Source organism: Microtus pennsylvanicus, chromosome 11, assembly GCF_037038515.1.
Source record: "Microtus pennsylvanicus isolate mMicPen1 chromosome 11, mMicPen1.hap1, whole genome shotgun sequence".
Lineage (NCBI taxonomy): Eukaryota > Metazoa > Chordata > Mammalia > Rodentia > Cricetidae > Microtus > Microtus pennsylvanicus.
Window position 1 is genome coordinate 63,721,365 of NC_134589.1, and position 24,622 is coordinate 63,745,986.

Below are 24,622 nucleotides of genomic sequence, written 5' to 3' on the forward strand. Positions count from 1 at the left end.
TCTTCTAGAGGGCCACACTTTGGTTCCTAGCACCCATGGCAGGTGGCTCAGAGGCACCTGTAACTCCAGTTCCAGGGCACCCTCTTCTGGCTGCCATGGACGTGCACAAAGGTGGCATACCCTTACACACAATGTACATATACCTGTTTCTAAAAGTGGCTTTGGAGGTTGGGAATGTGGTCTAGTTGGTAAAATGCTTGCCTGGCAGGCATGAGGCTATGGATTTGATTCCTGCACCCCATCAGACTGGAGTGATGGTGGATGCCTGTAATCGTAGCGCTCAGAGGGAGAGGCAGAGCGATCAGAACTTCCAGGTCACCCTCAGCCACATAGCTAGTTAGACAATATGTGACTGTCTAAATGTTAGGGTCCTCATAACTGGTGACCATGATACAGTTTAGGTAACACTCAGAAAGCACCAAGAAGCAGCCCGCTCCCAAGTCTACCGACCAGGACTTTCATAGTTGGCATGGTGCGGGTGGCCTTCCCTGGCTGGCTGTCCACATGGTGCCCAGGGAAAGAAGCGGGCTGCCACTGTTTAAGAAACACCTACTGACTTCTAATAGACAAGCTAACAGAAGTCTGCTCCTGCACTATTCCTCCTGCCAACCTCTGATGGTTTCATTAACCCCATTAAAGCCTGCAGGTGTCTGTGTTCCTTTGTACGTTAATGCTCTTGGGCTCTGGTGAGCTGAAACCTGGCTGGAAGGTTCTGTGTACCTTGTTAACCTCCATTAGACCCTATTAAATTCCCTAACTACAGTTGTAGTGACTTCTCGGAATCCCTCATTAAAACTGATGGGGACCACGGCGACCTACAGCGGTGCAGCTTCAAAGTGCAGCCAGTGCTCTGACTTCCCTGCTCTGGGGTTGACAAGTGTTCCTGGAGGCAGATGAACCGTAGGTCCACGCCCAGAGTAGTTCTAGTAGCTCAGGGTCCTTTATTTTTTTGGGGGGAAGGGGGGTGTTCTATAATCTCTGAGTGTATTTACATCCCTATAAATGGGTGTTAGCAACAGGGCCTACTTAATGGTAGTGAGATCGGCTAGCTGGATTAATGCCCACGAAGTGCTGTGTGCTGGGCAGTGCACTTGACAGCACACAGGAAGAGCCCCGTAAACTACAGGCAACTGTAGAAACAGAAGACCCACTCCCCTGCACGTAGTGTCCTCTCACACGCCGGCAGCACTCTGGGAAGGGCGGGTGAGTTCTTTTGGTTCTGTTTTTCTAGATTGCTGCCATACATGGAGTTCTCATTGCTATCTTCTTCCCTCTCCTGTCATTCTCGTCCCCTTCATCTTCTTCACTGGTGTACTGTGTAGCCCAGGCTGCCCTCAAACTTCTGGTGTAGCTGAGGATGACCTTGAACTTCTGATCCTCTAGTCTCTGCCTCCCTGGTGTTGAGACGGCAGGTAGGTCATTACATCCAGTCTATGTAGTGCTTGGGCTCAACTCTGAGGCCTCTTACAGCCAGGCAAGCACTCCACGGTCTGAGCCACATCTCCAGGGTCAGTCAGTCTTTTCTCTTTTGTTTTTTTTAAAATACTTTTTATAGTTTATTTAACTTTATTTTATGTGCATTGGTGTGAAGGTGTCAGATCCCCTTCAACTGGATCTTCAGACAGTTGTGAACTGCCATGTGGGTGCTGGGAATTGAACCCGGGTCCTCTGGAAGAGCAGTCAGTGCTCTCAACCACTGAGCCATTCCAGCCCCTTCTCTTTTGGTCTTTCTTTCTTCCGAAGAGAGTCTCACTCACTATTCAGCTGTCATTCTTTGGCTCCGACCAGCTTAGAACTCACTGTGTAGTCCAGGCTGGCCTGGAATTCACAGAGATCTATCTATGCTTTTTGAATGCTGGTTTTAAAAGCATCCACACTCCTCCCTCCCTTCCACTCATTTTTCTTTCACTCTCTTGCTTTCCTCCAACTTGCTATGTAGCCAAGAACGGCACTGAATGAGCTACTGACCCTATAGCCTGCACCTCCCAAGTGCGGGGATCACAAGCATTCCCTCCACCCTGGCTCGCCTTGTGATCTCATGTGAGGAGGGTGATGAGGGGAGGAGCTGGACTTTGGAAACCTCCATCAGTTGAGGTGGGTGTGCTAAGAGCAATGACTTCACACCTGTGGCCAAACAGGTCACGGACCCTAGGGGAGAACCTTACACTCTGCTAAAGGAACACAGTATTGAGCCGACCCCTAACGACTTATTTTCATAACCACAAAACAAAACACCTCTCAATACTCAGAGATGCTTCTCCTTGTGAGTAGATGGCAATTAATATGAAATCTCAGCACAGAGGGGGAAGGTGGGCCGAGGAGCTATTGGCATTTGCTAGCTGCTGGGAGGGAGAGTTGGTTTCAATGATGTGACTGGTGGGAAGGGAAAGGACAGGGCAGGGCAGGTCTGGCTCCCAACACTAGTGGGCAACACAAACTGCACTTGATAGAGAAAGACAGAAAAAAAGACAAAATCCCAAAGTTAGGTAGGAAGGGATGGGAAGATGGGAAGGTGGAGAGAGTGGTTATGAGAGTTGGTGTGTGTGTGTGTGTGAACAAGTTCAAAATACATTGTGTGGGATTCTTGAATAAAATCAGTTAAAATTTCTATTTTGTTAGGTAGGCAGTACACTCCACAATCCTAGAGCTTAGAGGCTAAGACAGGAGTTAAGAGCCCAGCGTGACCTACCAAATCAGAATTTGTTTCCAAAAAGCCCAAAGAAGTAAAAGGAAAGCTATAGGCAGGTATAACATCTCCATATTCCACCACTCAGGTCGCTGAGACAGGAGGATCATGAGTTCAAGGCTGGCCTGAGCTGCATAGCCAGACTCTTAAAAAACAAATGCAACACAAGACAACAAAAGAAAACTATCATACACTTTCCTTGGTCTTCTGCTGAAAACAGGTGTGGGCAAGGCACACATGCTGAGAGCTGTGTATGGCTAGGCAGGGGGTCTTAGCCCATGAGACCTCAGGAACCTGCAGGTTCAAAGCCTGGTCACAGAGCCCAGGCTTCTCAAACTGTGGGGTGTCTGCGTGTGAAGTTTGGGGACTGGTAAAAGCAAATGTCAGTGCAGGGGGAAACACAGCGTCCACGAGCTGGTGAAGCAGGGCTGATACTTCAGCACTGGGGTAAGTTCCAGAAGGGTCTGGAATTCCATTGCTTTTATCAGAAGACCTGTTCAAGCTGGCCTCCCCACAGGGTATGGGCAGAAGAGTCAAGGGAGGGACACACAGTAGGACTTGGGTCTGCCCTACTGTGATCCACACATCTTTGCCTGCACTGAGACTGCAGGGCAGTATTAAGTATGGGTACATGAAGCTGTCACTAGAGTCTGCCACACACCGCTGGGGCCCAGCTTGGGTAGACGCAGCAGCTAGATTCTGAGCAGGAATTCAGAGGGAGCCATGGAGGATGTCTCTTGCTCATTTAGATTATTTATTGAGAATAAAAGTCGGGCCATCCCATCTGTGTGACGCTGTGACGGGTCACACACATGCTAAGGAGAGTCCAGAGAATTGAGACCTTCAACAGTACAGAGCCACAGGCACAAAAATCAAAATACAAATGACCCCCCCCCCAAGTTTGGCAGGAAAACAAATACAGTTGGAGGCCTGGGATGGAAGGGCACTTACTTTTCAATAAGGCAGTTACAAAGCGGACAAACCCCATTCCCCAAGTATATTCCAATGGGCATCACAGGCAACAGAAAGCAAGCAAGGATGGCACATGACAGTAAGCAGAGAGAGACTTTGTTTTCAGAGGTGCCAGCAGGGGGAAGTAACCCACCAGAGATGCTCTACCTGAAGCCCCAGGCTCACTTTGCCCATTTCAAATATCACAGTGACTTTTCTTTTCCCAACCATAAATTTGGAAGCAGTCTGCAATCCAATGATAAAATGCAAAGGCACCCCCAAATGCACAGTGCTCCCTAGGGCATGAGCCTGAGCTTGTTTCCCCCTCATCTGACTGTTCTGCTTAGTTCAGTAGGGACCTGGAGCCAGGGCAATCACCCAGCCTCAGAGACGGGGTGGAAGGCAGCAGGTAGGCAGCGATCACAGGCTAAGCCCACTGTATAAGGACACAGTGCAGCTAAGCTCACACTGCAACCCACAGGAGTTGGTTTGAGCCCACTGTATAAGGACACAGTGCAGCTAAGCTCACACTGCAACCCACAGGAGTTGGTCTGAGCCCACTGTATAAGGACACAGTGCAGCTAAGCTAACACTGCATCCCACAGGAGTTGGTCTAAGCCCACTGTATAAGGACACAGTGCAGCTAACACTGCAACCCACAGATGTTGGCCCAACCTTTGGCTTCTCTGGGCTTAATAGTCATCAACAAAAATACACACTCAAGAACTCTACTGAGTTTTAAAAACTGTAAAGCAAATCTCATAGAGCTTCAAATAATTCATGATTCTGTGTTGGGCCGCATTCATAGCTATCCTAGGTGGCAGAGGGCCTGGGGGCTGTGCTGGGCAGGCCTGCTGGGGATCTGCACCTTGGCCAATCATTTTGCTAAGGTCAGCAGTCGCCCAACCTTACCTCACTCCACCTGGAGCTCTGCAGAAGCTTGTCCCCAGGAGCTCAGCTGCCCTGGAAAGGCAGTTATAAGCTCTGAGGCATGTCAGGGCAGCTTACCTTAGATCACCTGTCACTCTGCAAATGATCGAGTGGTGGGCCACAAAGGCCCCTCGCTAACATGAACTTGGCAAATCTCTTAGGACTTTATTTCCCCAAATTCACTAAAAATTGATCAGAGAGCAAGCAACCTTGAGTGGCTCGGAGGAACTTGCAGCCCTGACACTGAGACATGGAGTACCTTCAGCTTTGCTGGTGAAGCCCCCACAGGGACGGGAAGGCATGAGTTCTCAGCAACCTGGGAACCTTTGACTCGAGGCAAAGCTGTGTGCTGCTTAAAACTTTCCAGCTGAAGTTTCCCCACAGAGATAGAGCAAGGCTGTGCGTGGCTGGCATGGGACTAAGGCCTCCGATGACTTGGGAGAGGACTGGTGCTTTGTTGGCAACTTTGGCATGAGCAAGCAAGGACACAGGGTTGAAGGGTTTCTTCAACATTTTCCAACAAGGAACCAAGACCAATACTTAGCGGCAGTCAAAACACCATGATATATCCAGCTGTTCTCTTCTAAAAATGATACAATGTGTTTGGAATAATGCCAGGGACTGGGTCCTTTGCCTGAACCACTGTCCACATGGCCCCCAAATTTCAGAGAGCACAGAAAATCCAGAACAGTCTTCCCCAGGAGGTAGTGGGCTCTCTGTCCTTGGAGGTGGCCAAGTGCAGACTGCTTCCTGGCTGAGATGGGTAGGCAGAATGTCAGCACCAATGGAGGAGCTGGGTGGGAGGACCGAGACTCTTCCAATCTTTTAGATCCCGTCATATAACAGAGAGCCTTCAGATGGTGTTGATAAGGCAACTTCTTTGGGACGGTGCCTGGGACCACCCACTGCAGTGGACAGTTGTCCTACCACCACACACCAGGCAGTCACTTGGCAAAGCATTAACAGGAAGTTCCTATACACACACGCACATACACAAAGGGAGCCTCAAGCTCTACCTGCAACATTAGGATCTGTTCTTTGAGAGGCTACTATGATCATAGCTAGCTATGGCAGGGACATGCAGCACACAGAAGCCAAGTTCCTCAAGTCACAACCCCACCTGGAATTTTTTTGGTTTGCTGTCTTTCCTGAGGATTGGCTATGATGGTTTTTATTCACAGTTTGTTCCATGAAAAAGAAGCCTGTGCATTTGCGCTGTAAAAAATTTCAAGCCCAATATGAATGGTAGGCTACGAATGTCTCCATATGACCACTTTAAGGGCACACTGAAGAACCACACCAGGCTAGACTAGAGAAGGATGGGAGCATGCGAAGCCATGCCAGTTTTGCCCAGGAGCACCGAACAGAGAAAAGTCCACACCAAGCCGTCACAGATTGGGAGGGGGAACGTGGGAGACAACGACAGGTGATACGGAAATATGGGCGCCGAGGTGAGCACTGCTCTCTCCACAAACCCTGTTGCTCTTGAAGGCAGTAGGCTCTGGCTAAGCCAGCAGACAGGAGGCCAGGGGCTGGCCGCTTTGATCACACAGCAGCCGGACACAAGAAAAATATAAATTTGAATAGCTTTGTCTTCTCTCTCTCTCTCTCTCTCTCTCTCTCTCTCTCTCTCTCTCTCTCTCTCTCTCTGTTTGTTTTTTGAGACAGGGTTTCTCTGTAGCTTTGGAGCCTGTCCTGGAACTAGCTCTTGTAGACCAGGCTGGCCTCAAACTCACAGAGATCCTCCTGCCTCTGCTTCCCGAGTGCTGGGATTAAAGGCGTGAGCCACCACCGCCTGGCTAGCTTTGCTTTTTCCACCAGCTGATGTTTTGACTGGCAGAGAAAGAGAGCCCCGGCCTCTACTTCTCTAAGGGTGTGTGCATCTGAGGATAAGGATTCTGAGGTGGCTGGAGGGCAGATGTTCCCCAGCCTGGATCTGGACATAGAAACGTGGACCAGACTGAGCCTACTGCCACATCTTGCACAGAACTGAGCCTCTGCACAGGAAACTAAACATGATGCTGAAGAAACAATGATACAACTTAAATGCCCACAGTTTGGCTTAAATATCAGGAAACTACATTTTCTTCCTGGATAAGACACTGACATTTCCACAGGGCCAGTTAAATTAAAGGTCCTGTCTGTCCTCAGACACTAGCTTCTCTCTCTGTTTGCCTCCACCAGTGTTGGACTGAGACCAACTTCTGCACGGAGGTGAGGACCGAAAACATCCAGGGGACACCTCACCAGCCCTTGCTTGCAACCAGGACACGGTTCATACTCTACACACACCTATTTATACACGCTCCATCAGACTGCAGTCTGCTTGGCATGCATTTGAGCTCTCTGGGGGCTTGGCCATGACGGAACACATTGCAAGTTAGTGACACTGGAGGCTCCCGCCCCCATTCCAAAGAAGCGAGACCATCAAACACTCCTTCACTCACTCAGTGTGAGGTTAACTCTGATTTCCGAGATGGTGCTCAGGGGAAGCCATCTGGGAGACATTAAAACTGCTGGGCCAGGCCTCTGCTGTCCTCTTGTTAATTAAGGCTTAAAAAAAACTCAAAATTGAAGTTAAACAGGAAAATGAAACATCTGACCAAATGTATACTAGGCTTGTTGGAAATTAGCAATCTTTTTCTCTTATCCTCCCACCCACACCCTTTGTCACACTGACTGGAGATTCTGCAAACATCTTTGGATAGGAAAGCTCTGCTCTCCCAGGATGCTTTGGTTCTGACATAACTAGACAGCAGAGTCTGACTCGAACAATGAGAAAAATTAATACTTCAAAAATTTCCTTAGCAAGCGCTCTCCCCAAAAAGAGGCAGATCCTGCCTTTCTCACTTGAGCATCAGGTGGCGGTGACTTTTGTTTCCCTTTTTTAGGCCTTACAGGGTCAAGGAATCAAGTCCAGCCACACTATCTTCCCACAGCTGGACTTCTGGGCAGGAACCATGCAGGAGCTGGGCAGTTCTCCTGCAGGTTGTCAAATAAAGACTGGAAACATGACACTCTATCTTTGCCAGAACATTTACTGCCAGGAGCCTAACGGGTGGTGGTATATACCTCACCAGAACACTTACTGCTAGGAGCCTAACGGGTGGTGGTATATACCTCACCAGAACACTTACTGCCAGGAGCCTAACGGGTCGTGGTATATACCTCACCAGAACACTTACTGCTAGGAGCCTAACGGGTGGTGGTATATACCTCACCAGAACACTTACTGCTAGGAGCCTAACGGGTGGTGGTATATACCTCACCAGAACACTTACTGCCAGGAGCCTAACGGGTCGTGGTATATACCTCACCAGAACACTTACTGCTAGGAGCCTAACGGGTGGTGATACCTCACTCTGGGTAAAGTGCAGAAGATTCTCAGGGAAGGCTATGGTTTTGTTTAAAACTTAAAAAAAAAAAAACCTGTTGGGCGGTGGAGGTGTACACCTTTAATTCCAGTACTCAGGAGGCAGAGGCAGGGGCCAACCTGGTCTACAAGAGCTAGTTCCAGGACAGGCTCAAAAGCTACAGAAAGACCCTGTCTCGAAAAACAAACAAACAAACAGACCCCCCAAAAACTAATAAGTTTCATTTATCTATTGTGTGGTGTGTGTAGAGCCAGTTCTCTCCACTACATGGCCAGCAGGGATTAGAACTCAGGCTAGCAGGCTTGGCAGCAAGTGCCTATCCCCGATGAGCCATCCCCAGGTTCACTGTTTTGTTTCTGAGACAGGGTCTTTAGCTTAGCTTACTCTTGAGCTCTCTACCTTGTCCTCCCGAGTGGTGGGACTAAAGCACACACCACCGTGACCAGTCTGTGACATCTTCGTGTCAATTCTAGAATCTCAACGGACACGTGCAACTGCCCAGAGGTTCTTGTGGAGGGGCAGGGTTTCCTCCATCTCTTAAGCAGATGACTCACACATGGTTAAGCAGAGAGTAACACAAATAACAGGTCTCAGGGGTAGGAGGAGTGAAGCAGAAGCTGCACAGCTGTGACAACTCTTGGCCAACACACACTGAGTGCCCACTGCATAGAGGCCCCAGAGCAATTGGGGGACCAGTGTCAAACTGATTTGCTACTAAATGGTAAAACTTGCAATAAAGTAGCATGCCTGTGTCCCAGCCGGCAAAGGCCAGTCCAAACGTGGGCCCACTCTGTGCTTCCACTGTCACTGAGCCATGCCGCCAGGGCTGAGACCTGCCCATGGCAGCCTGGTACTGCATGGTGACTGCCAAAATGCACATCACCCAACATCTCCAGGAGAATTGACTTAAAGCTCTGGTGAGTATTCAAGACACAGTTTTAAAATTCCTTTTATGATACTGTTTTTTCAGTCTGAGCAGTGAAAGTCTTTCTATACACAAGCTAACCTGTAAGAATATAACCCTCTTGACAGAGAGATTTACAGTATCCATCATTCAAACTTTATTTACAGTAGATGTGAACAGTCCTTATGGGCTGAGACGTGCAGACACCACCTGTCATCAAGCATCGCACCGCTGTTCTCTCACCAAGGCCTCTGCCTACCCGGCCGCCTGTGCCTCACTCCAGCTGCTTGCTGCCCTCCGATTTCTGGTCCAGTCTGCTTCTGTTACTCTTCACCATGTAGATGAAGTAGGCAAGCGTCTCTTTCTCATTCACCGGTATGTTCCTGAAGTGTCGGCTCACAGTCTACACGGAAGGAAAGACCAAAGTCCCTTAAGCTACGTGCACATCAGGGCCCTACATCCTACACTCTGTAAAGAGAGAACAGGAGCCGCTTCCGGAAGCGACTGCCTGGCATTTAGACTTGTCAAGGAGCTGCAGAATGTAGCAGTCCCTTACTCCAGGGCTTAGCTGCTCTTCTCCTGGGCTACCAAAAGTGTACCACTGAGGCCCAGGGTACCACCTACATACAGACAGAGATATACTTCAGTAACAGCTAGTCATCCCTGGCATGGCTTCAGTATCCTGTGGTGTAAGGAGGCTGGACTTCCCTGGTTGGCTATTTGCCACCAAGCCTTTCAGGCTCTGGAAACGGACCAAAAAAAAAAGTTTTTAAAAATTGTGTCAAGCTCGGTGTGGTGTTGAATGCCTGTAATCCCAGCTCTCAGGAGGGTAAGACTGATGGGTCAGGAGTTCAAGATCACCAGCCTCAGTTGCCTTGAAAACACACACATGCAATAAAACAAAACAAAAACCACTCCAAAACGTCAAATGAACAGTCAAACAGATGTGTCTGGCTCCAAGAATTCCTCTAAGAGGGGACACCTGCCCCCGGGAAAGTGTGGCAGTCTGAAGGAGAGTGCTCACTGGCCATGTCCTGCTTCTGTTGGCTTTGCCCTAGGAAAACCCCACTCTTCTAGCTGCGCTGGGTAAGCAGCGAAGCTGTGTGCTGCTGTTGTACCTCTATGCTGGCGAGGGAAAGGCTGAAGAGTGAAGACACACCAGACAGAGCCAAACCCAAGCCGGCCGGGTGGAGGTGGTCAGGGCAGATGAAGAAAGACCTGGAAATAATAAAGTCTCTGGATTGTGTTTTTCTTTTCCCCACCTCTCAAATTTTCTACAACAAAAGGCAGGAGAAATAAGAGAGATGAGGAAGGCAAGTACTGTGACATGTGCCTAGAAGGGAAGCTGAGGCAGGAGAGTCACTTGAGCCCATCGGTATTGGTACATACGAGAGAGAGACAGAGAGATGCTAAGGGTGACCTCCTCCCAATTCCCACCAAACGAAGTTAAGAACTCAATGAAGAAAAATATTTTCTTGGGTGCCACAAATTATATAGGAAAAGACTTCCATTAACTCCATAGGTCAAGAAGGGGAGTGGGTAGGTACTGGAGCGTGAGGGGGAAGTTCACTGGTAGATGATTTGCTTAGCATACACATGGTCCTGGGTTTGATCCCTACTACTCAGAGGAAAAAAAAAGGTCCCTAAATCTAAAGGCACAGTGGCTAATCACACTGATACACATGAAAGGACTGGTTCTATGGAGAATCTTGTAAAAATGATGCCATGAACCAGAATCAAGAGTCCTCAGGTTGCTGTGTGACTTTAAGAAGGTCTACCCGTCTCTGTGCATGATTCCTTTGGGAAACAGGACTTTCTATTCTGTGTGGAAAGCTCTTGATTCTGTCATGCAAAAAGGGACAGATTTGCCTCCAGAGCATGGCAGAGATGCAATGAGTGGATGATGTGTGGGAGGGCTGGCTAGGACCACAGGAGCACAGGCTGGGCCTCTCTGATGGTCTACCTACTTCTGCTAGCTGGGCCTTGTTGAAGCCTGGTCTGGTCTGCAGCTTGTAGTGCCGTTTGTAGCGTCGAAGAGTGTTCACCTGCAGCTGGAACAGATCAACCTAGAGGAGAGGAGAGACAGTTATGTCTGAGTCCCCTGGCCGGGCACACCCTAGAGAGTGCTGAGGAGGGAAGAAGTCGGAGACACTGTTCACCAAGGACTATGACTAGCAAGGAGCCCAAAGGCAGTTAGAAAAGGGCTCTGTGTGGATGGAGGAGGGTGGGCAGAGAGGGGCAGTAGAGAGAATGTGAGAAAGAGGAGAGAAATGGGAATGATTCTGAGCATGGAAACTTGGAGCAGAGGCTGAGCTTGGGCAACAAGAGCGCGGTGGCATGTCCTGGAAGGCAGAAGGAACTTGGGTTGCGGGTTGGGTAGGACTGGGGGTTTGGGGGAACAGGGAGCCCCTGCAGCACAGAGCTGGTCTTCACTGCAGGCAGAGTTAGAAAACACCAGGGTGTCCAGAAAGGCCAGCTCAGGGACACTGGAGGAGATAAGCTAGAAAACGGACTGACAGAGCTCCCAGGGTGCAGCTGAAAAAGAGGCTGAGGTTGATCCACCTGCATGTCAGGGCCAGGAGCTCTGCAGATGGCTGCATAAGGGTCTAGAAGGACCCTCTTCTCTTTGTTCAGCTAGCCTAGCAGGGGGCGAGCTAACCAGTCATGAAATATGGAAGGTCCAGAAAAGGTTGCCTTCACCTGCCTCCAAGAGAGAGGCTCTTGCTTCAGGCAAGTGGGACTCACCCCTTTAATCCCAGCACTCAGGAGGCAGAGGCAGGTGGATCTCTGTGAGTTCAAGGCCAGCCTGGTCTAGAAGAGCTAGTTCCAGGACAGGAACCAAAAAGCTACAGAGAAACCCTGTCTCGAAAATCAAAAAAAAAAAAAAAAAAAGAATGATTAGCATGAGGGTCCAGAATTCCCCATCATTTAAAGCATTCTTGGAAACCTTTTCTAAACTGTTTGGCCAAAGGGATTAAAAAACAGAATGTCTTTATGAAATAACCATAACTTCCTATTGCCTGTAGCAATAGGAAGATACTGGAAAGTAAAGCTGGGGAAGGGACACGGGGAGAGGTACAGGGACAGGGCCAAGTTTCACATGCCCCTCCACGTTCACATGCTCCTCCATGCCTGTAGACTTCTACTCCCAGCCACAAATTGTGCTCACAGGCGGTCGGTCACCTTATGAGATAACAATGTGTCAAGTACTCAGTGCACATTGGACACAGTTACTCTTCTGCAGAAGCCCAAGTGAGAACACTTTGGAAGGAAACCCAGCTATTCCTTCCTGGAGCCCCTTCCTTAACACACAATGAACTCTTCTGGGTGAGACGCTAGGGCGCACGGTATCGTGCAGTACTTTAAGGGGGCACATCCCGAAGGATATGTGGCAATGCCTGCAGACATCATTTTCACTGTCACAGCTCAGGCAATGTCATTGGCCTCTAGAGGTCAGGGGAGGGGTGTTGTTGATGATCCTATAATACTCAACTTGTGCCCCCTCCCCTCAAATGTCAAACTTCAGCACCTGTTAAATGACTGCGGTGTGCCTCTGGGGAAAGCGCAGTCCAGCTGGTGACACTGACAAGATGCACCTTTATTTTCAGGTCAGAAAAGAAGGGGAGAGAGCTGCTCAGACCACACAGGCTCAGCATTAACTTTAAAGGCAAGAACAGGGTTTTAAAAGCGGCAACACCGTGGTCAGGCACTGGCCAGGTTCAAGAGGCAAAGTCCTGCAAAAGTCTACTACAGAGACCATAATCGAGCCTCTAGCCCCCCTGGCACCTCGGAGCCTGGGCCTGTCTGGAGACCAACAGGGCAGGCAGAGCAGCTCAGCTCCAAGCTTTCAGAGCCAACGCTACTGAAAGTCTAGAAAACACATTTCAAACAAACCACAGCAATGCAAGCAAAGATGACTGGTTAGTTCAGAAAACACAATAGCCGGGGAAAGCTGGAATGCCACTATTCTTATTCTCTGGCTGGGAGCGGGGCTTGGGTCACAACCAGCACTCTGGCCTTTACCTCAGGAGTGTCAGCGTCATGCTCAGGGGAGTCTCCGCCATCGTCACTCGTCTTCCTCTTCCTTTTATTTCGGACGCTCTGGATGAAATTTTTGTGGAAGTCACAGATGTACAGGTGCCTTACCTGATGGGAAGAGACCTAAAGTCAGTGTTAGCCTGTGAAGTCGTGAGCCTCCTCTTTTGGTCAGGTACTGGAGAGAGACGGATGAGTGAGGCAGGCCACAGTTTACACCTTATTGCTATAGGCTACAGAAGGATACAGAGCGCTGGGGGTACAGTTAAGTGCATAAGCAAATGTCCAACTTGCCCCCCCCCAGTGTATTAGCATCCAAGTCTCTCCACAGTACGGGAAAGAGGGAAAGATGGTTGGAGCCGAAAGACTGGCTTTACAGGTACCAGGAGGAATTGTGAACTTGAGTGGGCAGAGCTGGGCAGCAGGGATTGTAGAGATGGTACTCACAACAGATACTACTTCAGGGTAACACTGAAAAACTTGACTCCTGCTACTTCACATCCGATCCATAAAGGATCAGAGAGAGACAGAATTCTCACAAAGCAGAACCACATAAAAGGGAGTGGGTATTACCCTGATTTTCTAATAAACACTGGAACATATTAGTAAAGGTGCCAATAGCAGCTCAAATGTGAAGAATGTGTTTTTATTTAAGAATCTAAGTGTCACCATTGCCTGGGGGAACCATTCAAAAAAACGCTGCAGAACCCAACGCCTGTTGTAAATGGCTCTGGGTAGGGACAGCTGGTGCACAAATGTTCTGGGGAGACATCTGAACTGGAGTTTAGTCCCTAAATCCCTAAAGATAAAAGTAAGCTGACAGGAAGTCACCATCAATTAATTCAGGTCTTTTTATGGAGGAACTAACAAAAACTGTTTAGTTGGATGATTATCGTTTCGCGTGGTTGGATTAGTGAGTCATGAGTCAATTTGAGTTTATACTGTGATGCTGTCTTGCACACAGCAGGCGCTTAATAAGTGCTGAGGCACCAACATAGTCACTCTCATACCGGAAAACAGCTTATGCTGGTGAAAGTCACCTCTTGCACAGTCACAAGCTGGGATGGCTTTGCCGGATTTCACTCTGGCAATGAACTCTCAGATGTTAAGCACGTACCACTGTCCTAAAGAGTAACACCCAGGTGATACAAGACCACAGGATGTGTGTCCCCTGTCCCGCCCCTGGCAGCTGGCACTTGGATAGGCAAAGCTAGTATGTGCCTCTTGAGAGAGCAAGCTGCATCTCTCCAGTGTCATGGTAAGCTGGGAGAGCAGCAGAATGGGAGGTTTCTAAAGCTTAGATGGGAAGATGTCAGCTCCAAGGCCCCCCAGGCCTTGGTAAATGTTCCTTTCTCTGCTACATTTCCTTTATACTATTCCCAACCTCAGCCACTCCCCAGAAGCACAGAAAAAGCATGTCAGCTGCAAGTTGGCTATGTCTTAATACACTACAGAAGCTTCCAGGGCCCACCTGAAGGGCCGTGGTGTCTTATTTTAAAAGGGCACCCATTAGATCCTCTTACAAGACAGCCAGTCTCTGTCCTTAACCATGTTTAAGTCTGAAATGCATTTCAGCAACTTCAGGGCTCAGAGGCCTTTGTGGGTGGGGTGGGCATTGAGGGTGGGAGCAAAGGCTCACTGTGTGGTTGTCTCCCCCCCCCTCCTGTTTCACTTGCTACAACAGCTAAAAATTCTTGTAACACAGCAGTTACTTGGGATTGAATTCCTGCCCAAGTCTGTGGGATGAAATAGAAACCCTTTCAGAAATAATGACGCTACCCCACCTTGAAATGGACTAAGACTGTGTGCTTCCAACCACACGCCTTCCCCAGCACGGCCTCTGGGAGCTGCTGCTGCAGGGCCAAAGGGCCTCTCTTCCTGATGATGTGTGTGAGATGCTCAATACTGCTCCACATGGGCTTTCCCATGGGCTGAGTCGGTAAATGGAGTCTCTACTGCAGCAACAAACCATCCAGATGTGGGGAATGCTCACAGAAATCCTGCCAGCAGCCCACACAGGAGGCAGGCACTGTTTCCAAGTGGATAAATTCAGTGCCATCCTAGAATTCCCTTTTCATGCCTACATGTGATTATCAGGGGACACCTTGCTGTCTAGCCAGTGTTTGCTCCGTCGTAATTCCATTCATCCATTTCTCATTTATTTATTGACAGACATTTGTAAAAAGAAAAGTCCCCATCATTTAAAAAAAATACAGCACTATTCAAAAAGAGCCAGACTATACTGGCTAACTAAATAAAACTGAGTGTCTAAGAGAGGAGTCTAGAAGAAAAGATGATGAACTTGGAAGCAAGACAGGTTTAGGAAATTAGCCAGCTTCTAAGTGCGGTGTGCACTTGGCACCATTGCTTTCTACCCCCAGTCTCAGTTTCTGCCACATCATTAGCATAAAGATAGACTCCTCCTTGAGGTAACAGGTAAGGTCTGATTGTCCCTAACCCAGTGGTTCTCAAACTGTGGGTCGCGACCTCCTTGAGGTCACGTATTATGTATTTACATTCCAATTCATAACAGTAGCAAAATTACAGCATGAAGTAGCAACAAAATAATTTTATGGTTGAGGGTCACCACAACATGAGAAACTGTACTAAAGGGTCGCAGAACTGGGAAGGTTGAGAACCACTGCCCTAAACGTTGGCCATTAATCATTCAAGTTCCCTGAATATTAAGAGTTCCTTAACCCGGTCCCAATTCCTAATCTGGAAGCTGCCACTCAGGGCTTGCAGCAACAGATGTCAGACTAAAAAGTTCCTAACCAGTTGGCAATAGGCACATCTTCAGAACCGTTAACAAGAGCAGGTGAAATCACACAGGAAGTTTCCTATAATTAGCCACAAGGCAATCCCATTCAATTTTAAATGTCCGCCTCCGTCTGCATTACCAAATAATGTTACCCATCAAGAAAACCGGTTCCCTGCCCCCTTCCAATCACATCCGCTGCAAGAGTCATCTAAGACCTGGCCTTGTCCTTATTTCTGACACATCTCAGAAAAACTCATTCGCTGCCAGCGAAAGCGGGCTCTGTGCTGCGCTGCAGAGACGGAGGCCGCGGGAGACAGGAAAGTCGCGGCCACCTTGCTAGTGTCTGAAAGAACGACAAGGTCCCTGGAGGGAGGACGAAGTTGGAGAAGAGCCCCCGGGTCCCCTTGTCACCCCTTACCCCTAATTCTTGCAAAAGTAACCCACCTCTCTCTGTTCTACTATCCGGCGCAACAGTGACAGCTGGAAACTGCTGTCACTTTTCCCAGGCAGGGACAGTGTGCTAAGCCCTCCTCGGCCCCCCCCCCCAGCCCACCCTCTGGGATGCGGGCAGCGTCGCGGAGCACAGAGCGGCCTCCACGATCCTGAGTCCCCTGTTCTGCACAGACCGCGCGGCGAGGCCCAGCGCACCGAGCGTCCCCGGGGTCCCTTCCCGCGGCCCTGCGCTGAGCCCTGACACTCACGCTCTTGTCGATGTCCAGCTTGAGTTTCTTCTGCGAGATGCTCTTCTGCACCCTCTTGCTGAAGGAGGCGTTGCCCGCGGGCCGGACGCAGCGCTCGCCGTCCGCGATGAGGCAGCAGCTCTGGCCGTAGCCCGGGGCGGCGGCGGGGGCGGCAGGGGGCCCTTCGCGGCTGTCCTCCTCGGTGCTGAAGCCGTTCATCTCCCCGCCCCGGCCCGGCCCCTCCGGGGGAGGGCCCCTGTAGGCCACTCCGCCGCTGTGAGCCCCGCGGGGCAGCTCTCCGCCAGCCCCGCGCCCGAGTCCCACGGTGCGCCCCGGGTCAGGCGCTCTCTGAGCTCCGCGAGGCCCGGCTGCTCTGTGCTCCTGCAGCCCGGGCCCCGCCGGGGATGCACCCGCCGAGACTCCGGCCCGGGCTCGCGAGGCTCCCCCGGGATCCGGGCCCGGTCGCCCTGGGGCTCCGGAGGCCCCCGCCGGCTCCCGCCTGCTCCGCGCCGCGCTGCAAAGTCTCCACCCCGCGGCTCTCCACGCGGGGGCCCGGCCTCGAACCTGCCGTGTCCGGGCCCCGCGGTGCTCACGGCCCGCCCCAGCGCCCGGCCGCTCGGCGGCGCCCCGAGTCCCCGCGGCAGCCCCTGGGCCGCCCCGGCCGCCGCCCGCCAGACGCGCCGCACCACAACAGTGCGCTCCCCCCGCCCGCCGCGGCACAGCGGAAGTCCCGCCTCCGTGCGCGTATTGGCCGTACTCTCTGTATGGGCGGAGCCACCGTCGCCGCTGACGTTCCTCATTGGGCGCTGCCGCTGCCGGTCTCCGGTGCCAGGCTACTTCCTGGACTCTGCTGGGATGGGTTCAAAGTAGAGAAAGTGCAAGAGGGAAGAGTTGCTTGGGCGAGGGAGGAGATCGGGCTGCAGGTTCAGTTTTAGCTGTGGAGCGGGATGCTCTGGCCCCAGTTAGGATGATGAACAGGGTCCTCGCTCCGAGGAAGGATGCTGAGCGGGGTCTGAAAGAATGCAGGATGTCCTGGTCCGGGGTAGGATGCTGAGCTAGGTCCTGGCTCTAGGCTAGGGCGAGATGGTGAGCTGGATTAGGAGAGACGCGGGGTCCGCACCCGGGGGAGGGGTGCTGAGCCGAAAGTGGAGGGACTCAGCGTCTCCACTCCGGGATGGGATGCTGAGCAGGGTCCCTATTCCGGGAACGGGATGCTGAGCGAATACAGGAGGGAGGAGACAGGGCCCCTGTCGAGGGACGGAATGCTGAGCCAGTTCCCAGTTCCGGCTCAGAATGCTGAGCAGGGGCCCGGAGCAAGGTGTTGGCTCCAGGGCAGAATGCTAAGCTGGGTCTGGCAGGCCGCAAGGTCTGGATACTGAGGGGAGTCTGCGGGAAGCAGGGATAGAATTCGGCAGAGATCACGTTCGAGGTGGACTGCGCGGGAGAACTGAGGGATTGGCATAGAGGAAGGGTATGTGAAAGGGGACCTTGGAGAAAGTGATGCCTGCAGAGCAGACTGGGCGTAATGGAAAGGCCTGGGCTGGAAGATTTGCGTAGCTGTGGGGGGCAGGGTGCACGACCTGGGACAGAAAGCCAGTGTGGATGTGCTTATGCGCATAAAGAGGCGTGGAGAGACAGTGGAGGTGGGACGGGGAGGTAGCAATCTTTAGGCGTCGCGCACACCAAGGAAGGTGGGGCTTAAAGGGGAGAAGGGGAGAACCCATGGGTTAGGGCAACCCTTCTCTGGGTTTGGTCTGCAGGATGGACTTTGTAGGCTGAGGCAACTGAGAAAGGCCCTTAGGCCACCGACAGAAGACATTTTAGGGACAGATTTGTAGTTTTATTGCTTCAAGCCACTCGGACCAATCAGGGAGGAGGCCATCTCACCCTTCCTGAAATACATTGGGAATGTTTGGTAGCAGAGTATTGTGTGTGGGAGGGGATAGGGTGGATGTTAGGTGTCAGGTAAGCTCTTAAATTCTCTTCAAAGGCCTAAACTGAGTTTGTACAGTCTTATTTCACTAATTTCATACAGGAGACCGGATAGGAAATTTAAGGCCACTATGGGGACTGAGATTGTAAGTCAGGGGCAGTGGTTGACCAGCACACCCGAGGCTCTGGGTGTGGTGTCGCAGGCCGGTGGTGACCGCCTCTAGGGTCTGAAGTTCAAGGTCGTTTGACTGACAGGGTAGCACGTAGGCCAGTCTTGCTTTTGTGAAACCTTGTCTCAAAACAAAACAAGTTCATTATTAAGTTGCTTATAAAAAATACTTAAAAAGTTATGAAAGACATGTGGTTAAGCGAAATTTAACATAGTCAGAAAGAGATGTGCATTTGATTTTTATGGCAAATTTAGTTTCAGGGTGTACGTGTGTGTTATTGTTTATTTTATTTATTTGTTCATTTATTTTTACTCCTTTGAGAGCCCGCCACCTAGCTCCCAAACAAATACACGGAGACTTAATCTTACTTATGAATGCCCTGCCTTAGCTTGGCTTGTTTCTTTTCTTTTTTTTCTCTTTCTTTTCTTTTTTTTTTTTGTTTGTTTTGTTTTGTTTTTTTGAGACAGGGGTTCTCTGGGTGTAATGGAAAGATTAAAAATGCTGCAGGATCCCCGGCAGCAGCAGGCAGCAGAAATGCTGCAGGTCCCCAAGCAGTGGCAGTGGGCCATGTGGTGGCAGGCAGTGGGCCCCGAGAGCAGCCAGTCTCAGTCAGGGATGGCTGCAGGTCACCGAGTGGTGCTAGTCCAGGACAGGGAGACATGTGCTGGCAGTGGACGAGAGACAAGATATGGATAGGCACGCCATGCAGAGTGAGGCTGGATATTTATTTAGTGGTTATGGAAGGGAGGGGAAAAGGGGGAGAGAGAGGGAGATAGAAAGGAGAGAGAGACTAAGGCTGTAAGCAGGAAGGAAGACCTACCTGCCTCAGTGGATGGGGCAGGGAGTGGGCGTGGCTTGTCTCTTAAAGAGACAGAACAACCATTACACTGGGTAGTTTTGGAGCCTGTCCTGGAACTCACTCTGTAGATGCTAGGCCAGGCTGGCCTCAGACTCAGAAGAGAGCCACCTGCCTCCCTCCCGAGTGCTGGGATTAAAGGCATGCACCACCACCGCCTGGTACCAGCCAGCTTTTTTAAAATTGCCTGATCTGCCTTTTCCCTCTAGGCTTTTACCTTTTTCTATTCCATATGCCTCTGGGTGGCTGGTCCCTGTTGTCCTTCTCCCCCTTCTCCATTTCTTGCTCCTCCCTCTTCTTTTTCTCCTGTTTATTCTCCCTACCTGGCAGCCCTCCTATCCCTCTCCTGCCTACCTGTTGGCCATTTAGCTCTTTGCTAGACCAATCAGGTGTTTTAGACAAGCAAAGTAACACAGCTTTACAGAGTTAAACAAATACAACATAAAAGAATGCAACACAGGGCTGGAGAGATGGTTCAGCAATTAAAAGCATTGGCAGCTCTTCCAGAGAGCCTGAGTTCAATTCCCAGCAACCACATGATGGCTCACAAACACCTTTAATAAGATCTGGTGCCCTCTTCTGGCTTGCAGGCAGAACACTGTATATGTAATAAATAATAAATAAATACATAAATCCTTTAAAAAAAAAGAATACAACACATGTTTGCATCATTAGACAAATATTCCACTTCATAAAAGAATCTAACACATCTTAAACTAATATTCTGCAACATGCATGTATGTGTGTGTGTCTGTTAAAATTCTCCGTCAACTTCAGCAAAGATTGATGAGGAACTGGAGAAATGCCTTTTTCAATGCTGAGTAAAAGATGTGGAGTAAGCTCTACAGGGTGGCACACACCTGTATGCCAACACTTGAGAGGTTGTGCAGGGGGATCAGGTGTTCAGGGTCATTTCTCAGCTACTTGTTGAACTTGAGGCTAGCCTGGGCTACATGAGACCTTGTCTCAACAAAACTCTAAAATTGCACATGGACTTGTGGAATGTGATATGTGTGTGTGTATCTGTGTTAAAATAACCACCGCAGGGGCAGGAGGTTGGAAAGAGCTGCTCTTCCAAGGGACACCAGTTCATTTCCAAACACCTGTGTTGGGTGGCTCACAACTGCCAGTAATTCCAGCTCCAGGAGGTCTGGCCTCCCAGACTACATGTACACACACACACACACACACACACACACACACACACACACAATTAATCAAAGAAGCAGAGCTACCCTTCCCCAACAAGCAAACAACAAAACCCTTGCTGGGTCAGTGAGATGGCTCAGTGGGTTAAAGCACTTGCCAATAAATCTGCTGACCTGAGTTGTACCCCCAGGCCCCGCATGGGAGAAGGAGAGAGCTGACTTGTGCAAATTGTTCTCTGACCACAGTCTCGCTGTGGCGTGAATGCATTACCTTCCCATAGAAAAAATAAATGTAATAAAAATTTTAAAAATTGTCCAGTGGTGGTGCATGACTTTAAACTTAGCACTTGGGAGGCAGAGGCAGGCGGATCTCTTAAGTTCAAGGCCAGCCTGGTCTACATAGTGAGTTCCAGAACAGTCAGGGCTGCACAGAAAAACCTGTCTTGGAAAAAAAGAATGAAAAATACTTTAGAATGCAAACAGTGATTATGTTAGGGTGACTGACATTTATATTCTTTTGTTCTACCTTTGCATTTTTCCTAATAAGCATTTTTGTTTTGCCTTTTCAGTAGAAAAATATAATAAAATATTAATGGAAAAACACAATGTTCTAGAAGTCTTCCTTCAGAGTCCGCATATTCCAAAGCAAATTCTTTTTTTAAAAAAATATTTATTTATTTATTATTTATACAGTATTCTGTCTGCTTGTATGCCTGCAGGCCAGAAGAGGTCACCAGACCTCATTACAGATGGTTGTGAGCCACCATGTGGTTGCTGGGAATTGAACTCAGGACCTTTGGAAGAGCAGGCAATGCTCTTAACCGCTGAGCCATCTCTCCAGCCCCAAAGCAAATTCTTGAATATGTCGTGTGTGCCACATAGAGGGGGTGCTCTAGTTTCATTTCTGTTGCTGTGACACATAACCCGATAAAAAAAATATAGGCGATAAAAGGGTTTATTAGGCTTATAATTCCAGTTCAGCACTGAAGGAAAATCAAGGCAGGAACTGAAGCATCCCATCCCCACTCAGAGAGAGGATAGACATGCAGATCCTTGCTTGTTCTCTCCACTTAAAAAAATATTTTATAGCCAGGCAGTGGTGGTGCACACCTTTGATCCCAGCACTCGGGAGACAGAGGCAAGTGGATCCCTGTGAGTTTAAGGCCAGCCTGGTGTACAGAGCAAGTTCCAGGATAGCCAGAGCTTCACAGAGAAACCCTATTTGAAAAACAAACAAAAATTTATATATTTTTATTTTACATGTATGAGTATTTTACTTTCATGTATGTATATATGTGAAACACATGCATGCAGTGCCTTTGGAGGCCAGAAGATCGGATCATGGAACTGAAGTTACAGACAGTTATGAGCCATCAAGCAGATGCTTGGAACCAAACCCCAGTCCGGCTGGGTGGTTGGGTGACTAACCCCTAGCATCCTCCTCTTCTTGTTTTCTTGCTTCTTCTTTCCCTCCCAGATTTCTCCTCTTATTTATTCTCTCTGCCTGCCAGCCCTGCCTCTCCTTTCTCCTGCCTTGCTATTGGCATCTAACACTGTACAGGCACTGTGTTAGGCACTCACTCTCTATGAATGCTGGAGTTGCCTTGGCATTCTGACCAGAAGGAGGAAAGAGAGACAGAGCTCGCTCTCTGTCCTTAAGAAGACTTCTCAAGGGCTGTGGGGACCTCCCACTTGTGTTCCTGGTCAGCATTTGGCCATTTCTGGCAGCAGGGAACAGACTGGGAAATGTCCTCTGACTTTCTGGTAGCTGTGTGCTCAGTGAAAACAGAGGGCCTGTGACTAGGGTAGAAGGGTGAGATGTGGAGACATCCAACCTGGACCACAGCCAACCATTTCCTCCTCTTTTAAAATACCCATCTTCTTCATTTGAGGGCCAGGGATGTCTGGTTAATTTGGTTCCATTTTTCTGATAAATCCTCTCTGATACAGTTTTCAAAGATCTGCAGAGGTTTGTGGGTTTTTTGTTTTGTTTGTTTTTTGCCTTCTATGTTTTATACCCATTAGTGTGGGTAGATGCATATACATGTGCAAATGGGGGTTGCTATTGGGCGTCATTCCGTGGTTGTTCACAACCTTTATTATATTTTAAATTGTTCTGAATTATGTGTATGTGCATGCCTGTGAGTGCAGGTGCCCGAGGAGGCCAGAAGAAGGCATTGGACCTCCGTGAAATGGGTGTCACAAAAGGTGAGATGCCCAACATGGGTGCTGGGAACGGAACATGGTTCCTTTGATAGAGCGGCAGGGAGTCCTCTTAACCACTGAGCCATCTCTCCAGCCCCAACTTCTATTTCTCTCACTGAACCTGAAGCTCGTTGGTTGCATTAAGCTGGCTGGCTAGACAGGGATCCTCCTGTCTACCTCTCCCAGGGCTGGAGTCACACATGTGTACCCATATTCCCAGCTTTTTACACACGTTCTGCAGATCTGAACTCAGTTTGTTAGCGTTGGCAGCAAGCTCCTTTACCTGCATAGTCTGCCAACCCTGGGTGATTGATTGTTTTTTTTTTTTTGTTTTGGTTTTTTTCGAGACAGGGTTTTTCTGTGGCTTTTTGGAGCCTGTCCTGGAACTAGCTCTGTAGACCAGGCTGGTCTCGAACTCACAGAGATCCGCTTGCCTCTGCCTCCCGAGTGCTGGGATTAAAGGTGTGCGCCACCAACGCCCGGCGATTGTTTTTTTTTTTTTTTTTTTTTTTTTTTGCTTTAAAGTTCAGTGTGTAATAAAACTTAGTTACTTTTGTATCGTCCTGAGGAAAAATAGCCAGGAGCTAAAGGGTGGGGCTCTTTAATTCGGCTAGTGTTTTTCCGGGTGTTGGCTGTCCTGTCTAGCAAGAAGAGGGCAGATCCTGGCAAGAGGGGACAGGCCCCCAGTTAACTCCATCCAGTCCCCACATCCTGCTCTTTCACCAGCTCCCCAAATCCTATGATATTACGAATCCATAAAGGGATTAATGTCTACGCACAGGCTCTTACAGACCCAGTTAGGCTTCACTGGGCTCCAGCCCCGGCTGAAGACTTAAGACTGCAGAAATAACTCTGTCTCCAGAAGGAGGGGAATATTCAGATGAGCAACGGATGGAGAGACACAAGGCCGATTGGCTCTTTTTGGCTTTGTGTGGGTTTTAAGGTTCTTAGAACAGCCAAGAGAATCTGCTTTGCCACATAAACCATATAGGAGTTTAGGTATTTTTGTATCAGTTTTTTTGTTTGTTTGAAACAGTGTTTCATGTGGCCACTTTGGCCTCAGACTTACAATGTAGCCAAGGATAACCTTGAACTACTTATCCATCCCTGTCTCTACTTACTAATTACAGGAGTGCTGCACCATCCTGAATTTAGGAGATGCTGAGGACTGAACCCAGGGCTTGGTGCATGGGCGGCAAGTGCTCTGCCCTTCTGCTCACAAGTCCAGGTCCTCTGCTTGCAACAGTTACCGAATCCCTTAGAAAGAGTGCTACTATTTGGATGTGTCAGTCTGTTCTGCTGGACATTTAAATCTTTGAGAAAACTCAGGCACCTTCAGTTCTTAATTGTCCTTTAAAATATCTAAGGAAGTTTGGTTAATTAAAGCAGTAAGTCTATCAAATGATTAAGGATTAACTCTATTAAACTTAACAATTCAATACTAATAAAGAGCAAACAAAATTGATTCTTCTTATCTTTATATGAAAAGCTACTAAATTTCAAAGTACCTAAGTCTCTAAATTGAACTTAAAACCTTAAAGGAAAGTTAGTATTCAAAATGGGCAGCCTGCCAGGCAGTGGTGACACACGCCTTTAAACCCAGCATTGGGAAGGCAGAGGTAGGCAGATGTCTGTGAGTTTGAGGCCAGCCTGGTTGACATAGTAAGTTCGAGGACAGCCAGGACCATATAGTGAGAACCTATCTTTAAAAAACAAAATTTAAATAAAACAAAAAGGTAGAAGTCTAGCTGTTGGTGGTGGGTGCCTGCAATTCCAGCATTTGGGAGGTGGGGCAGGAGGACCTTGAAGTTCAAGGTCATCTTTGGCAGAACCTTGATTTTAAAAAATGCACGTGCGCCGTGTTCAGTCCACACAACTAGAAAGCAGATCCTGAAGGGGAGGAAGAGTCTTCAGTGGAGGCGAGAAATAGCCCAGTGGACAGGTGTGAAGAGCAGAAGTGGGGACTGACTGGGAGATGAAAGGGAAGCTG

General features: G+C 49.3%; 1 protein-coding gene across 6 annotated transcripts; it reads right to left on the reverse strand.

Moving 5' to 3' along the window:
• Positions 1-3,421: 3,421 nt before the first annotated feature.
• On the reverse strand, positions 3,422-17,038 carry Sap30l (SAP30 like). 6 transcript variants are annotated; one of them, XR_012912400.1, is made up of 5 exons: positions 16,343-16,679; positions 12,869-12,991; positions 10,813-10,911; positions 7,924-9,248; positions 3,422-7,639 (listed from the first exon to the last, which is right to left on the reverse strand). XR_012912400.1 is itself a non-coding variant. In XM_075992526.1 (4 exons), the coding sequence occupies exons 1-4, from the start codon at positions 16,538-16,540 to the stop codon at positions 9,120-9,122; spliced, it is 549 nt and encodes a 182-aa protein (XP_075848641.1). In that variant the 5' UTR covers positions 16,541-17,038; the 3' UTR covers positions 3,422-9,119. The 6 variants fall into 6 exon arrangements, 1 of the variants encoding a protein (XP_075848641.1); XR_012912399.1 differs by having other exon boundaries at positions 3,422-7,879; XR_012912403.1 differs by having other exon boundaries at positions 3,422-4,099; positions 4,229-9,248.
• Positions 17,039-24,622: the final 7,584 nt, after the last annotated feature.

Excerpts from the sequence above, each read along its gene's own strand:
- Sap30l (XM_075992526.1), bottom strand. The coding sequence starts at position 16,540 with ATGAACGGCTTCAGCACCGAGGAGGACAGCCGCGAAGGGCCCCCTGCC. Across the intron at positions 10,912-12,868 it reads ATGACGCTGACACTCCTGAG|GTTGATCTGTTCCAGCTGCA; the intron begins GTAAAGGCCAGA and ends CCTCTCCTCTAG. Across the intron at positions 9,249-10,812 it reads ACAAGGCCCAGCTAGCAGAA|ACTGTGAGCCGACACTTCAG; the intron begins GTAGGTAGACCA and ends CCTTCCGTGTAG.